Here is a 14,197-nt window from a genome sequence, read left to right on the forward strand (position 1 = left end):
ATTGTGCTTTTTGGATGAAGTAGATATGCGTTGGTACAAAAGCTCTTGGGAGGCAGATGGAGAGACAAATTTCAAGACAATAAGATCTATGTTGAACACTTTTTTTTCTCCCTACGTAGTGTATCATATTTGACTCTATATAAATTTTTAGATTTTTTATGCATGTTAAAATTGGATTCTATGAATGCAACATGGTATTGGTTTTGAGTTTTGTGGTTTGGATTAATATAGTTCAATGTGTATCCTATCAATGCAATTAACTCGGTATATGTGATTAGGATTATCATTGGTAGTGATGTACACACGGGTAGAGGCTTAACAAATAAAACTTTTTGTTGCGGAGTACTGCAGGCATAGGTAATTAGCATATTAAAGTTTTGCAACAACAAAAATATACCGTATTTTACTTTGTTCCTTCCCATTTTTTTCAACATGTCATCCCTTTGCTCATTGCTCGACCCGTAGCTTTAGTTGTCTTCAAAATGTGTTGCGCCGTGCCTTCAGGCACGGGCATTCGCTAGTACTTATATATTACAGTACATTTTATAATATTTTTTTATGATTTTGAAGATTTTGTATAATAAAATTAATTAAAATCTATCAAATAAGATCCATATTACATATTAAGGCTCCGTTTCGAAACTAAAAAAAAAAACCTTTATTTTTTAAAAAGACAATTTCAAACTCAAAAATTATGGGCTTATTGAAATCTAAATATATGCAATATGGATCTTGTTTGAAAGATCTCGATGAGATTTTTTATACGATGCAAAAAAAAAAATTGAAAAACTATTTTTCATTTACTTTATTTTTGAATTTGCAAATGTGAAATAAACTGCTTATTTTTTAAGAAGGTTTCTGAAACGGAACCTAAAAACATTACGAATTGAAAATTATAGACAATTCTTTGAGAGGTCAAACGCTCTTAAAAAATCAAAAAAATAATAAACAAACCGAGACCGAAAGAGTACATACTAATAAATACTCAAACTGAGCGAAATCGAAAGGGTTTTCCTTTCCTTTCCTGGGTCATAGAGCATGATTACTGGTACAGGAGTAGGTTTATAGTAGAATTTTGTGAGAATACTAAAATAATATGTGCAATATAATTTTATAAAAATTAGGAGTATTTTACAAGTGAAAGTATAATCAAAACTTCAAACCTTTTTTAGAGGCAATTTTTCTTTTCCTTTTTCAGAGTACAGTGATATTAATAGAATTAATTACAGCACACGCAAAATGCAAAATCTCACGATTTAACGTGCAGATCAAAAGCTCCTAAACATCCTCATTGGATGAGTTGCTATTGATACATATATTTATCCAATTTTAAAAATAAAACTACTCCATTAATTTTTAGCCTAATAAATGATGACCAAGGATACTTAAAAAAAGGAAATGATATTGGCACTCCAAAAATTGATTCAGACACTTCAAAATCAATGTAACTCCAAAGCCACTTTCATTTGTTTTTTTTGTAGTGTCTGCATCAATTTTTGGAATGCCAATATCATTTCCCTAAAAAAAATAAAAAATTATCATAGCCTAATAAAACTGCGCTCTTTTAAACTTATCTTAAAATAAGTTAGTTTGTCATTATTTAATTTTTTTTTGCATTTGTTAGATTTGCACCAATTTTTGTGAATTATTGATTCGTCTCAATGAGAAGAATCGAAAAAGTATTTTTTTATTTTTACCCAAATATTTTAAAAAATAACTACTTATTTCTCAAATAAATCAATTCATTTCACTTTTGATTATTTTTTCAAAATGCTAGGGTAAAAGTAAAAAAAAAATTACTTTTCTGATTAGACGAATCAATAATTTACAAAAGTTTGCTGAAAAATTAACGAATGTAAAAAAATTCAAATAATGACAATTAACTATTTTAAAATAAAGTTTAAGATAAATTTAAAAGAACGCAGCCTAAATGTAAAGTACAATTATTAGAGTGATTCGTTCTATTTTTTAGGGGTGGGTAATAGGTAATTTCGTGTCATTTTCGTGTTATATATCAAAATCTTATTTATAAAATCCCAAAATATTTTTCAACTTATCAAATCTTTCGTGTCATTTTCGGGTTGTGTTGTCATGTCAAAAAGTCCTACTTTTCGCTAAATTTTTATTTTTTTTAGTTGACAGTTCATCAAACTAATGAACTAATGTCCAATGTATAGAATTACTCATAAAAATATTTATTTTTAGCTCAATTATATGAATTTATTTTGTTTTTCGTGTCAGGCATGCCCACCTCTACTATTTTTCCACCAAATGGTGAGATTTGTTTCCAAACCCAAAGGGATCCTTATCCCTCCTCTCTTCAAGCATTCCATTCTTCACTCAGAAATCTTCCATTGCCTATTATTCGAAAGTCGCGATCTTGATTTCGATCCAACATACTACTCCAATACTAATGCCAATTCCTCATTTGTTTCGAAGCGAAGCGAAGCAAAGATCTTTCTTTCTTCCTCGCAAACAATAAATGGGTCCCTTTTCTAGTGAATTATCGAACCCTTTTTTCTCTAATTTCGCAGACCTAAAACCTTTTCCTAAAAAACAAAACGGAGTCACTTTTTTCTTAAAATCGGGTTCTCTGGCCCGTGTTATTTTTTTTAAAATACTTGAATTATTCTTCCGATATTCAAGAGGTGACTAAGCACACCTAAACTCTATACCTGGAGGAGACTCTAAGTTTTTTTTTTCTAAACCCCTTTTGTGGTCCGAACTATGGCCGGACCTAATTCTCCTTTACTCGGAGATATGTAGGCAGCTTGATGAAAACTCGGTCTATTTTTAAAATAAAACTCACTTCATTTTCTAAAATTTAAACATTTTTCAAAAATATCCGAACCCCTTTTATAGAACATAAAATTCTTCATTTTTCCTTTTTTTTCAAGAACCATGTCGCAATTCATAGGAATCGGATCACTTATTCAGGCCCTAATCCCTCTCACTCCTTCCCCTCGAAGGCGAATGAGACACGTTTCGGTCGAAAGTAAAATTTCAGGCACGACAAATGGAGAATGGAAGCCATGAAAAAAAAATGGAGAATGGAACAATGAGGCTCTGTGTTTTGGTTTAGAAGTATATTAGGGTAAGAGGAGAATGACAGATTACGGTTTTAACCCTAGAAAATGGGTCCATTCGTATTTGGGGTTAACGGAGTCTAACGGCAATTAGTAATTGGACCAAGTTGGAACAAAATGAAAATTAGAGAGTATAAATTGAGCCAATTCAAACTGTAGGAACCAAGTTGACACAAACGCTAAATTACAAGGACCATTTCGGTTTTTTTCCCTAATAATTACTAGTATAAACAGAACGCAATGCCCTCTGGCTAGGCTTCTCCGTCGTTCAAACCCTCTCGTGGCTTCCTCTCTCTTCTCATTAGAGACACTGTTGATGGTATTTGTCAATTTCTTTTTGCCCTGAAATTCTCTTCAGAGTCTGTTTATATTGCGAGACGCCGTATGAAAGATTTTATATCTTATACTATGCGTTATTATACTTGCTCAAACAGGACAGAGAACAAAACTTTAAATCTCATTCTTTCGGGCAACAACTGAAAAAGGCTTTGTTTTAAATTTTCTATCTTATACTATGCGTTATTATACTTGCATTGTTGAGTCTTGAATTTGGAACATGCTTTGTCATGCTGCTATAGAAACTAGCTATTTTTCTTTGAACGTCTAGTAATTGTTTAGCTTCACCTGATTAGACATCACTCTTTGCCGCAAACAATCAAAACCCACTAATTAAAACCCTCTCCTGACTGATAATCTATTATTTAGGTATGTCGATTTTATTGGAAACCCGAACTTCAAATGCAAGAGGCGAAAAGAAAAATCTTTAGAGGAAAGCTTGGACGTAGTGTAAATTATTACATCTTAAACCGCATGTAAAGAAATTATAGAATTCGAAACTGCATAATTTTATATGGGTGAATGTTGAGACATAGCTCTTAGATCTACAAGTAAAAAGAAGCAGCTGGGTGTAAATGCATTATATTTTACAATTGTTGAATTCATTACGAGGTGACATCATCTTTGTCCTGGAACAGTGTGGAACTGGATCATTGTGTGGCCCGTGATCTTTGATCCTCGTTCCTTCGTTGGTGGTTCGATGGTTGTTGAGCCTTCTTCTCCTAGCCTGCACAGGGAGCGCACGACTAAGACCTGGTCGGGGGTTGCCCGGCAAGGCCCTCCGGCGAGAGGATAAGTATGTGCAGGAAGAAAGGGAAGAGACTAGGGTTTGAGTGGGTAGTCGCGTGTAAGAGTGCGTACCTTTCCAGAGGCGTTATCCTTTGGTATTTATAGAGCTCCCTGTCTTGCTCTCCAAGCACGGGCACGTGCCAGGCGAGGCGATGTTACCGTGACGTCATTGAACAGATCTGGTAACCGTTTTTGGGGGTGAGCTGACACTCCCATGTGCGCACATGATTATCCCTTGGCATAACTGCCTCTGCACGTGGGTGGGTGCGTGGCCGAGCCAGGAAGAACCTGTCGGTTGCCAAGCTTAAGGGGTAGCCGAGCCCGAAGGGTATTCGGGCTAGGCAAATATCGTCTGCGGGGCCGTCCCTCAAACGGCGGCCGAGCTTGACATAAATCCTGTCCGTCGCCGGACGAAATAGGCAAAGGCAGAACCGACGACCGGTATGCCTCGGCTCAGGCCGAGCCCGGTGGAATGGGTTTGCTGCCCCATGCGGCAGCTGACGGTGGCAGAGGAGTGGAGGTGGTCCATGGTGCGATCGCAGTTGAGCTCGGCCTGCTACAATCACCAACTACGTGTCTTCCGTAGATGGAGTCCTGTTTTGCTGGTTTCTCTTGGGTATGGTCAAGTGTCAGCTGAAATAATGTACTAATCTCACACAACAACTTGAGAAACACGAGCTGAGAGTTAGTCATCTGTTGACCTTGCTAAGGATAAGATAAATTAACACTAGAGCAATAAATTGTTTCATTGGAAAGTGTGTGCTTATAGTTATTCTTGAAGTCTGTCCTAATCCCATCCCTATCCTTTAACCCTAAAAACCGGAAGTTACCATTGAAAACTGTTGTACAAATTCCAAACACATGTGCTTTTCGGTCTACACCTCAAAGGCCAAATGGACTTTGCATATCAGAAGAAAATAGAAGGAACTTGGATCATATAAAGGTATTGTATCGCTACTGTTTACTTGCTGCAGATCGTGCACTAATAAGAGAAACAGAATTAAATGCAGGTGTAAAGGGGACTGCTTAGATGTACAATGTACATTTAACTTGTCTCTCGGTTGAGAGTTTTACCTGTTTCAGAAGCATATAAGGCCTCTGATTTATGCCTTAAGCATAGCTTTCTCCCTCACTGGCGGACTGAGGCCATAATACACTGCTCTTCCTGCTGACTCGCATTGTCCGGTGTTCCAATTCCATCGTCATTTGGCCCTACCCCCACATACTGCTGCACCACCAACACTGATACAGCTGCTGCAAAATCTGCCGATGCCAGAAGGTCACCAATTACTCCAAGTTCAGGGCACTCACTCCACTCAGTGAGTCCTGCTGTTAGCGGCAATATTATTCCTTCTCCTCTTCCAACTAGGAAAAGATCATGGATGTTGTCTAGTGCCCTTATCGCCGCCACTGTCTCCTCTCTGTTGTTCACCGCCTTTTCTATGTAAGAAAATGACTCGTCAGTAGCCTTCATCATTCTGAACTCTTTTATGCAATCATCATCAAGCTGCTTGTCTTGCTCTTTGCCTATTTGCAGAGTTAGTATCCCAGTATCATTGAGATCATGACTCGGGTCCATTGTCGGCTCAACTGCATTCAGACTCGGGAAGAAACGAATAACATTAAGGCTATTCCCAGGATGCTCAGACATTCTCATTGCATACGATAGTGCCTCTCTGTCATCTGGCCCACCAAAGAATAACACAGCAATGTTGTGAGATACCTGACCAGCCATCAAGCTTTTGGACCCACTTAGTCCTCTGTCAACCAAAATCCCAACTGAACAGGGTGCATTTACTAGTACATTCAGATTCAACATTCGGATTTTGAAGTTGGCAGATTCCATCCCACCATCAACCGTCAGTTGCTTTTGGAAAGGAATGATGATGATGAAGGGAACTCGCTTATCCTCTGCCAAGTAGCAAATCTCTTCGTGCATTGTGGAGTAAGGGGAAATAGAAGTGAGAGATTGGACAGAGACAAAACTGTTGTGCTGCTCCAAGGTCTTAAATGCATTTGTAATCTGGTCAGACTGCGCCTGCATTCTGTTTATGGCTGTGTTGTTGGATTTTTGAGAATTGTGGACAATGAGTGTAGCAGAACCATGACCAGTGAGTTCAACTAGGTGGAGTGAGAAGACAGATATTGGGGTTTTCTTGGTGGGATGGGAGGCTTCAAGGAGGCTGATGATTGTGGGGGCATTCCGAGGGGTGTGGATGCATGCTAGAATTCGCATCTTGGCATCTGCTTTTGTCTTCTGAATTGTTCTCCTTTTGTAAGGTACAAATTTCCTTGCTGGCCTATAAATTTGTATTAATAGAGGAGTGATGACTACATTCATTAATATAGTTGTGATCACCATCATTGCATATTCTGTATCATCTATAACCTGCAAAACATTGGTTTGTCTGGATGTCATGCCCGATAGACAAACAGATGCGTGGTCGTGCATGCATGCGCGCGCGCACACACACTCAGAGAGAGAGAGAGAGAGACCTTCTGATCTTTCCCATGGTTGAGGCCAATCAATTCAGCGAGGCAAAACATTGGTTTGTCTGGATGTCATGCCCGATAGACAAACAGATGCATGGTCGTGCATGCATGCGCACGCACACACACACTCAGAGAGAGAGAGAGAGACCTTCTGATCTTTCCCGTGGTTGAGGCCAATCAATTCAGCGAGGCCTTTGGAGTTCATAAGCAAATCAAGAGCAACTCCTTCACGAAAAGGCATCTTGACAGAGAATGCAACGAGGACAGTTCCAGCAACTTTGCCAACAGAGGATAGAATACTTGCCATAACTAGTGTAAACCAGGTTGAGGCTCCCTGGATTTTTGAAACATTAGTCTTCAACCCACTAGTGACAAAGAAGAGAGGGAGCAGAAAACCCGTAATGAAGTCTTCAAGCCTTTCTACGAGGGTGACTGCAAGAGGGCCGTTTGGAAAAACCAGGCCGAAAACATATGCTCCAAAACTCGGATGCACTCCAATGGAATCCGATATGAAACCAAAAATCATAACCCCACCGAGAACAATGGATATGTTGAAGTTTTCATCCTCTGGGGTACTTCGCCTTGCTAGCCATGAGATTCCTGGTCGGACTACGAAAATGGAAAACACGATGAAAATTATGCTACTTGCGATCACCCAGAGGGTTGATGAGAAAACAGTTTGTAACTCTGCCAAAGAAATGGCAAACACTACGAAAGGCGAAAGCTGCTCCGAAAGTGTTATTGAAGAGAGCGGCTGACCGGACTATTTTGCCAATCTCCATGTCAAGGAGTCTAAGCTCTGAAAGGATCCTTGAAACCACAGGAAGTGCAGTGATGGAGAGAGAAATTGATAAGAAGATAAGGAACGTGTCTTCCCTCATGGTTGTTTTGTGATGCAGAAAGAAGGAGAAGGCACAGCCTATGAGAAAAGGCAGAAATATACCGGAAATGGCAAAGACGAGAGCCTTTTTCCCATTTTTTTGGATGACCGAGAGGTCCATTTCTACTCCAATTATGAAGACGAAGTAAAGGATACCAATATTGGCTATTGTCTCAAGCAATGCCAGCGAATTCCTAGAAAATACGACATCAACAAACCACTCACACCGTCCCATTGCTGATGGACCTAAAATTATGCCAGCCTGCAACCATTGAGCAAAACAAAGAAGCATAAATATTATTTCGTGGAGTGTGTCAGAGCCGGTAAATGCAACACAGTGTAAGTACTAAGTGGTTAATCATTTGATTAGAAATAAAAAGTATTCAAAATTCAAAGTGGCTAAAATTGAAACAACTATTATACCCACGGTTGGTGTGGGAAATTCAGTGCCAAGTGCAAAGCTCAATGCATGAAAATCACTATCAATACCTTGACCGTTACTACCCCCCACGTATGTTAGTACAAAACAAAAAAAAAAGTTGATAAAAAGTCATCGCATGCATCCTGCTGTTGGCATATTTAACACAATTTGGTGAACTGAGATTGTGCTGTTGAAGCCGTGTTTGGATATGTCCTTAAAGAGGTGCTGACTATGGAATATCTTGCTTTGCCATCTTCTTCATGTACTTTGCTTGCTTTTTTCATCTTCTTCATTCCTTTGTCTTGTGGGGTCTTTTACCTTTTTTTTCAAGTGTCCTTATTTTTTGCTCTGATTTTTAGGTTTACAGCTGACTCATTCAATGACGGAAGTGTATTAATGAAAATCACCATGATAGCAGACATTTTTCATTTTCTTATACTACCAAACTGCTAGTTGTCAATTGGTCCATAGAATAAAGACCTACATGGCAGTGCAAGTAATAAGTGTCATGAATTATGTTCAAAATGGTACAACAAAATTTGTTTGAACTTATGTGAAAATATAGGATGTCATCAGTGGATAAAACCAGGGTAGTAGAAAGACTTTTGCTGGATTGGCTAGAAGAATCTAAACTTGAAGACTAACTCAGCCTAGAACATAGCTTGGAGAACCTCTCTTGGCACTATTGTGTGGAACATTTGGAAATAAAGAAATAGGATTTTGTTTTGCATCGTAATGACATAATTACACAAGTATCTAAAGGTTTTCCATTCCTCCAAAATTTTGTGGCGTAATTACCATCTAGTTGTGAAGCGTATTTGGCCTCCCGCAAGGGAAAAAAAAGCTGAATGCTTGTGAAAGTGTAGCAAGATATCCCGGGTGAATGAGGCTTGTGGGTTTATGGATACTATGGCAAAGAGAAAATGGAACTGTTGATTCAAGCTGAAATTTCGGAACCTATAAGCCCACTGTTATCGTGGAGAAGAATTTCCTGGAAGTTCCAAAAATTTTGCTTTTGATTCTCATTTAGTTGTCGGTTGATCCAAGATGGTGCTGCTTAGAAGTTTTCTCCCAATTTCCCAAAGCGCTAGTGGAGGATGCTAGAGTTCAAGTCCTTATGACCAGGTGCGGGTGCTCTATATGTCAATAGTCAATACAATTGTCCTTTCTTTTGGTTTCTGGGAGATTGTGCTTTCATTTCTTCCGATGTACCGGATACATAAAATGAGACGAGGAAATCAAGAATTTCAGGGATCTCTAAATGCATTTTCATAAAATTCAATCATTACTGATCGTTTAATATCCTAATGTTTTCTTTTTGGTTCCCGTAACTACATGGTGACAAAATATGTGGATGAATTTGGAAAATTACAACTTTTGGCTTAATTTTTTCTTTTCTTCTTTCTAATATGATGTTCAGAATTGCAGTAGGACCATCGGTTTGCTCTGATTAGTTGCAATGAGCTTCCTCTGTTCCTCATAGCTAGTTATATGACAAAGAAAGTTCCTCAGAAAGCATTTTTTTTTTGTTTTGCTGAATGTCCTATGACCCACTACATGTGATAATACAAAACATGCAGGAATTTATATTACAAGCAAGCAGGCTATCTACAATTTATAACAATGTAATTCATGAATACATACGCATACATTTATGTAAATGTTGAGTATATATACATTTGACAATCATGTAATTATGACTTATACATAGCACATTTAAAAAATATGTATATGCAAAATGGAGCATGAAACGTATTTTGGTAAATGTGAAATGAAGCTTACAATGAACTCCGCCAAGATGCGTGGCTGGTTGAGAGGTTTAAGAAGAAACATGAGCAGGCGACAAGTGAGGACGATGAGCACTAATTGGAAGATGAAGATAGGCAATGAAAATGCCATTGGATCCTCATTCACAAATATTCCATTTGTTGTTATCATGGTCCCCGAATAACATACTGTTTCATTTCCAAGCAGGCCCGGAGCTGTCATGACTGGCAGCATTTGGTGTGTGCACATTGTTATGTGTTCTGAAATTCAACCACCACCGCTGCCTCCTCAAAAACAATTTGGTCACCGATTCACCTTATTTGGCGCTGCACCTAGCACATGGATGTTTCTTTTCTCATTTGGCAAAAATCAATTGAAACTGGAAGAAAATAAACAAAGAAGGGAGGAGAAAAAGGAGGAGGAAGAAGACCAGATGGTCAAACTATTTTTCTATTTTTTGACCGTTGGGATCGAAAAATGAAAGTACAGCTCAGTTTTGCTATTTGTGGCCGCATCCAGCCCTATTTTGGCTCCAACTGATCTTTGTCAAAGACATACTAAAAAAGTACAACCTTGTCTTTGAATTTTGTCAACCAATCCCCCTTTGGCTGTTAGAATATATGGCATCTCATTTTGTGGTCTCAAGTTTCCTGAGAAAATCGAGGTATTCTTCTGGAAATGCATTGTTTGCAATATTCCGGTGAGAGCCAAAGTATCTAGTTGAATCAAGGGCTTAGAAATATCTGCAGCATAATTCAACGCAATCCTCAGGGAGGATTCCAACTTGTTACCAAAGAAGCTACTTGGAACATGGATTAATAGAACTTAATTATGGCCTAAAGGTCAGTCTAAGATGCAACAGACAACATGGATCAATAGATTATGGCCTAAAGTGGGCAAAAGACAACATGGATCAATAGATTATGGCCTACAAAAAGGTCGGTCCAAGATGGAAAATTTGAATCAACTCACAAATTTGTTTCATCTGCCTCAACACGTTAGCGATTGTATACTTGATGCCATATTGACAGCAAGTCTCTTGTTTAGATCTTTCGTAGGTCTCACTAATATAAACTGACGAAATGAATCCATTTATTCAAAGCAGGATGGAAGCTGGGCATATTGCAAAAAAGATTAAACACATGTTGGGCGATGGAAACAAAACAAGAAGATAAGCCCTTTTATTGGCCTTTCTATATTTTGGTGTAACTACTTCTTGAGTTGTCAACTATAAATTTGACAAATTTCCATCATCCAACATAACAAAATGCAAATGAACTGAATATTAGCGCGACACATGAGCGATTTGGAAAAGAGTACCTCGAGGGGTCGAACTAGAGACTTGTGTTAATCCTTTAGGTCCTCATAGCCAATTGGCTTATTTTTTTTGTTCTTATTCAAATTTTTTTCCTTGCATTTGTTAGTTTTTCGTCAATTTTTTTTTTTTGTAAATTATTGCTTCGTCATGACAAGAAATCTAAAAAGTAAAAAATTATGATTGAAATCTTTTTTTTTTGAATAGAGACAAAAATAAGCCAATTTTTTCATCTTCATTCAAAAAAATTTAGGTTTGGACCATAATTTTTTATTTTTCCGATTCCTCTCATCGAGTCAAACCAATAATCTACAAAAATGCAAAACTAACAAATGTGAATTTTTTTTGAACAAAGACAACAAAAAAAAAAATGCCAATTGACTTATTTTTGCGAAAAGACCCCAGATTTAGGCTTTAATAACTTTGTTTATTTCACAAATCATGGTCCAAGGTACTAATAATAAGCCTAACTCATACGCCAACAAGAATCCTACTCCCCCATTCAATCTGCCAAGACAAATTCAAGGACTCAATTTACTCAAAGTCGATATCACCATTTTTTCTCAAGAGACTTTGAGATAGACATGACATGACATGCACTTTGTAGAAAACGGGGAAAGTGAACCCATTTTTCCTCGATTTCTAGTCCTCCCATTAAGGACGGCATTGAATTCAAAGTGGTCCTTTAGAAAATCAATTGTAGAAAAACTTTACAATGACCAAGTCTTCCCAAACTACAATGTAGTATAAGTATATTCACCAAAACACCCACTCTCTCCTGAAAGAAAACCCACAACCATCACTCTTGTAGCTTATCCTTCCCTCGAAAAGACCATGCTTGATCTTCAAAAAACACTCCCCACGAAAAACCACCTTCGTTCTTTAACTCCGGTGTATCGATCAAATGGCAATTCTGTTAGCACATGGACAGATTTTGATTTCTGGGGTGATCAAAGGAGTCACGACGTTTACGATAACTACAACTCTGACGACTATGGTGCCTGCTCACCGCGGTTTTGCACGTCTCCTCTACTGCCTCGGAATCACCACTACAGTTATCCTCTGTCCCCCAAGTCGCGATTGCAAGCAATTGTGGATGGTAGAAAGGAACTCATGGAAATTATTCAAGACATGCCAGAGTCTTCATACGAACTCTCCTTCAAAGATATTGTCGATGAGCAACAAGAAGCAGAGCAAAAGGACATTGCGATTGATGAGAGGAGTCTGAAATACAAACCTGATATCAATATGAAGCAAAAGAAGAAGAAGATCATGTCGCGTAGCGAAAGCATGGATAGTGGAGTTTTCCTTCTGAAGATGCCCTTCCCAACTTCTCTTGGTATGAAGGGGAAATCAACTGCGGGTAACCATCGCTCCAAAGTTTCTCTGAAACCACCTTTGGAGGGATCGGACAACACAGGCAACAAAGAATGGTGGAGGGTGAAGTTTCTATCTACAGGGGAGGGTAAGAAAAGAGGAAAAAGTAGAATCAGTACTGGAAGTATTAGTAGTAGCAGCAGCGGTGGCAGCAGCAGGAGCAGGTACATTTTCTTTAGTTATTACTGTTGTAAGAACTAGTGTTAATTAAGGTTGTGTCTGGATGATAGATTTGTGGAGTGATTTACTTACGCTGTGTTTGGATCAAGGATTTGGGTAAAGAAAAAGATGAGGAAATGAAAAAGTTAGGAATCCAACCGGTGCAAGCTAGACTTTTAGATCCTTTACTAACTTTTCAATATATACTTGCCCAAACCCTTGATCTGATAGGAAAGGAAAGGAAATGGCAGGGAATCATGGAAATAAAGTAGCTTATTGATCACTTCATTACTGTTTATCCATTTCCTTTGCCCTATCCTTTTCCGTCTAAATTCATCAACAAATCAATTATCCAAATGCAGCCTAAGATGATTCCATGTCTTCCAAAGTATTTGACAGAAAGAAATCTTCAGAATGGAGTCATCGATCCTAAACTGTGGTCTTGTCTTCCAACCCTCTGAACTGCACACCACACCATGTCACCACCTGATTCTTCAGTACCCTCTCAAGAAAGAAGCTTCCCTCTCCCCAGCCATTTTTTCATAAAAGGCAACGACTCAGTTTTGTATAACGTATTCATGGAAATATAGGCTAGGCAACAAAAATAACAGAAGGGATCTTGTACTCACCGGCGCTTATGTCGTTGTCATGTCATGCAGGGAAGATGATAGTGATTTCACACCAGTTTGCTGGTCCTTCCGCAAGAAATGCAGGTCCAGACAACAAAGAGGTGCCGCCTGCGAATGAGCTCACCATGCACATTCCTAGGGAACTGTCAACAAAATAGTTGTTGGAAGTAAAATCTGAGCAAGATGAACTCTTGTATCTCAATTCAGCAACATATATAATATTACTGATGCATTTTGTAAGTTACCTAGTGGTCTTATGCCACATATGCAATTCAATTCTTTGTCAGTAGGAGAATTAGAGCACGCTGACAGTGAAATCAAGTGCTGCTTCCATTTATTGATCAAAGGGAAATCTAATTACATGAAAAGAATAAAACAAGAAATAGAAAAAAGAGAGCGAGAGAAAGAGAGGGTGAAACGTGAGAAGTGTTTACACGTGCAATTCAGTTTTTGGCAGTGTTAATTAGTTGTTTGGTTTAGTGTGTATCATTGGTACTCAACCCATCTGACAATAATGTGAACTGTAGAGTTCTTGGCGGTTGGCATTCCCAACTCCCGGAAGCATCCTAATTTGAATTGTCATTCCATTTTCAAGTAGACCTGCCAGTATGCTCTGAGCTTTTCTCTGTTCAAATGTTGTGCTGCATAAGTACACAACCTTAGGCTGGAGGAACTGCCTGTGAAAAGCTTTGAGGATGGTCCAAATGTCAAGGTGCACCAACTCAATCAGAATATGGTCGGGAAGAACACACGATACAAGGACTTGAAACCAGGACCTCTTGGATCTAGAGCTTTGATGCTATGTTGGATTACCAGCTGATGAAAACAACGTTAGAAGTTAGAACCTTAACGTTGCCAACTTCCCAAAGCCAAAACCCACCAGAAAAAACAAGTTGTAAAACACATCAGGCCAGGTCTATTAAGTAGTCCTTCATTAGCAAGGGG

General features: G+C 38.5%; 1 protein-coding gene and 1 pseudogene across 1 annotated transcript; one reads left to right on the plus strand and one right to left on the minus strand.

The window, feature by feature from the left end:
* Positions 1 to 4,664: 4,664 nt before the first annotated feature.
* On the minus strand, positions 4,665 to 10,265 carry LOC131336211 (cation/H(+) antiporter 15-like; annotated as a pseudogene).
* Positions 10,266 to 11,619: 1,354 nt separating this feature from the next.
* On the plus strand, positions 11,620 to 13,569 carry LOC131298464 (uncharacterized). Its single transcript, XM_058323942.1, has 2 exons — positions 11,620 to 12,628; positions 13,283 to 13,569. Exons 1-2 carry the CDS (start codon positions 11,922 to 11,924, stop codon positions 13,368 to 13,370), a joined length of 795 nt encoding a protein of 264 aa, XP_058179925.1. The 5' UTR covers positions 11,620 to 11,921; the 3' UTR covers positions 13,371 to 13,569.
* The last annotated feature ends 628 nt before the right edge of the window (positions 13,570 to 14,197 follow it).

This window comes from Rhododendron vialii, chromosome 8a, assembly GCF_030253575.1.
Source record: "Rhododendron vialii isolate Sample 1 chromosome 8a, ASM3025357v1".
Taxonomy (NCBI): Eukaryota; Viridiplantae; Streptophyta; class Magnoliopsida; order Ericales; family Ericaceae; genus Rhododendron; species Rhododendron vialii.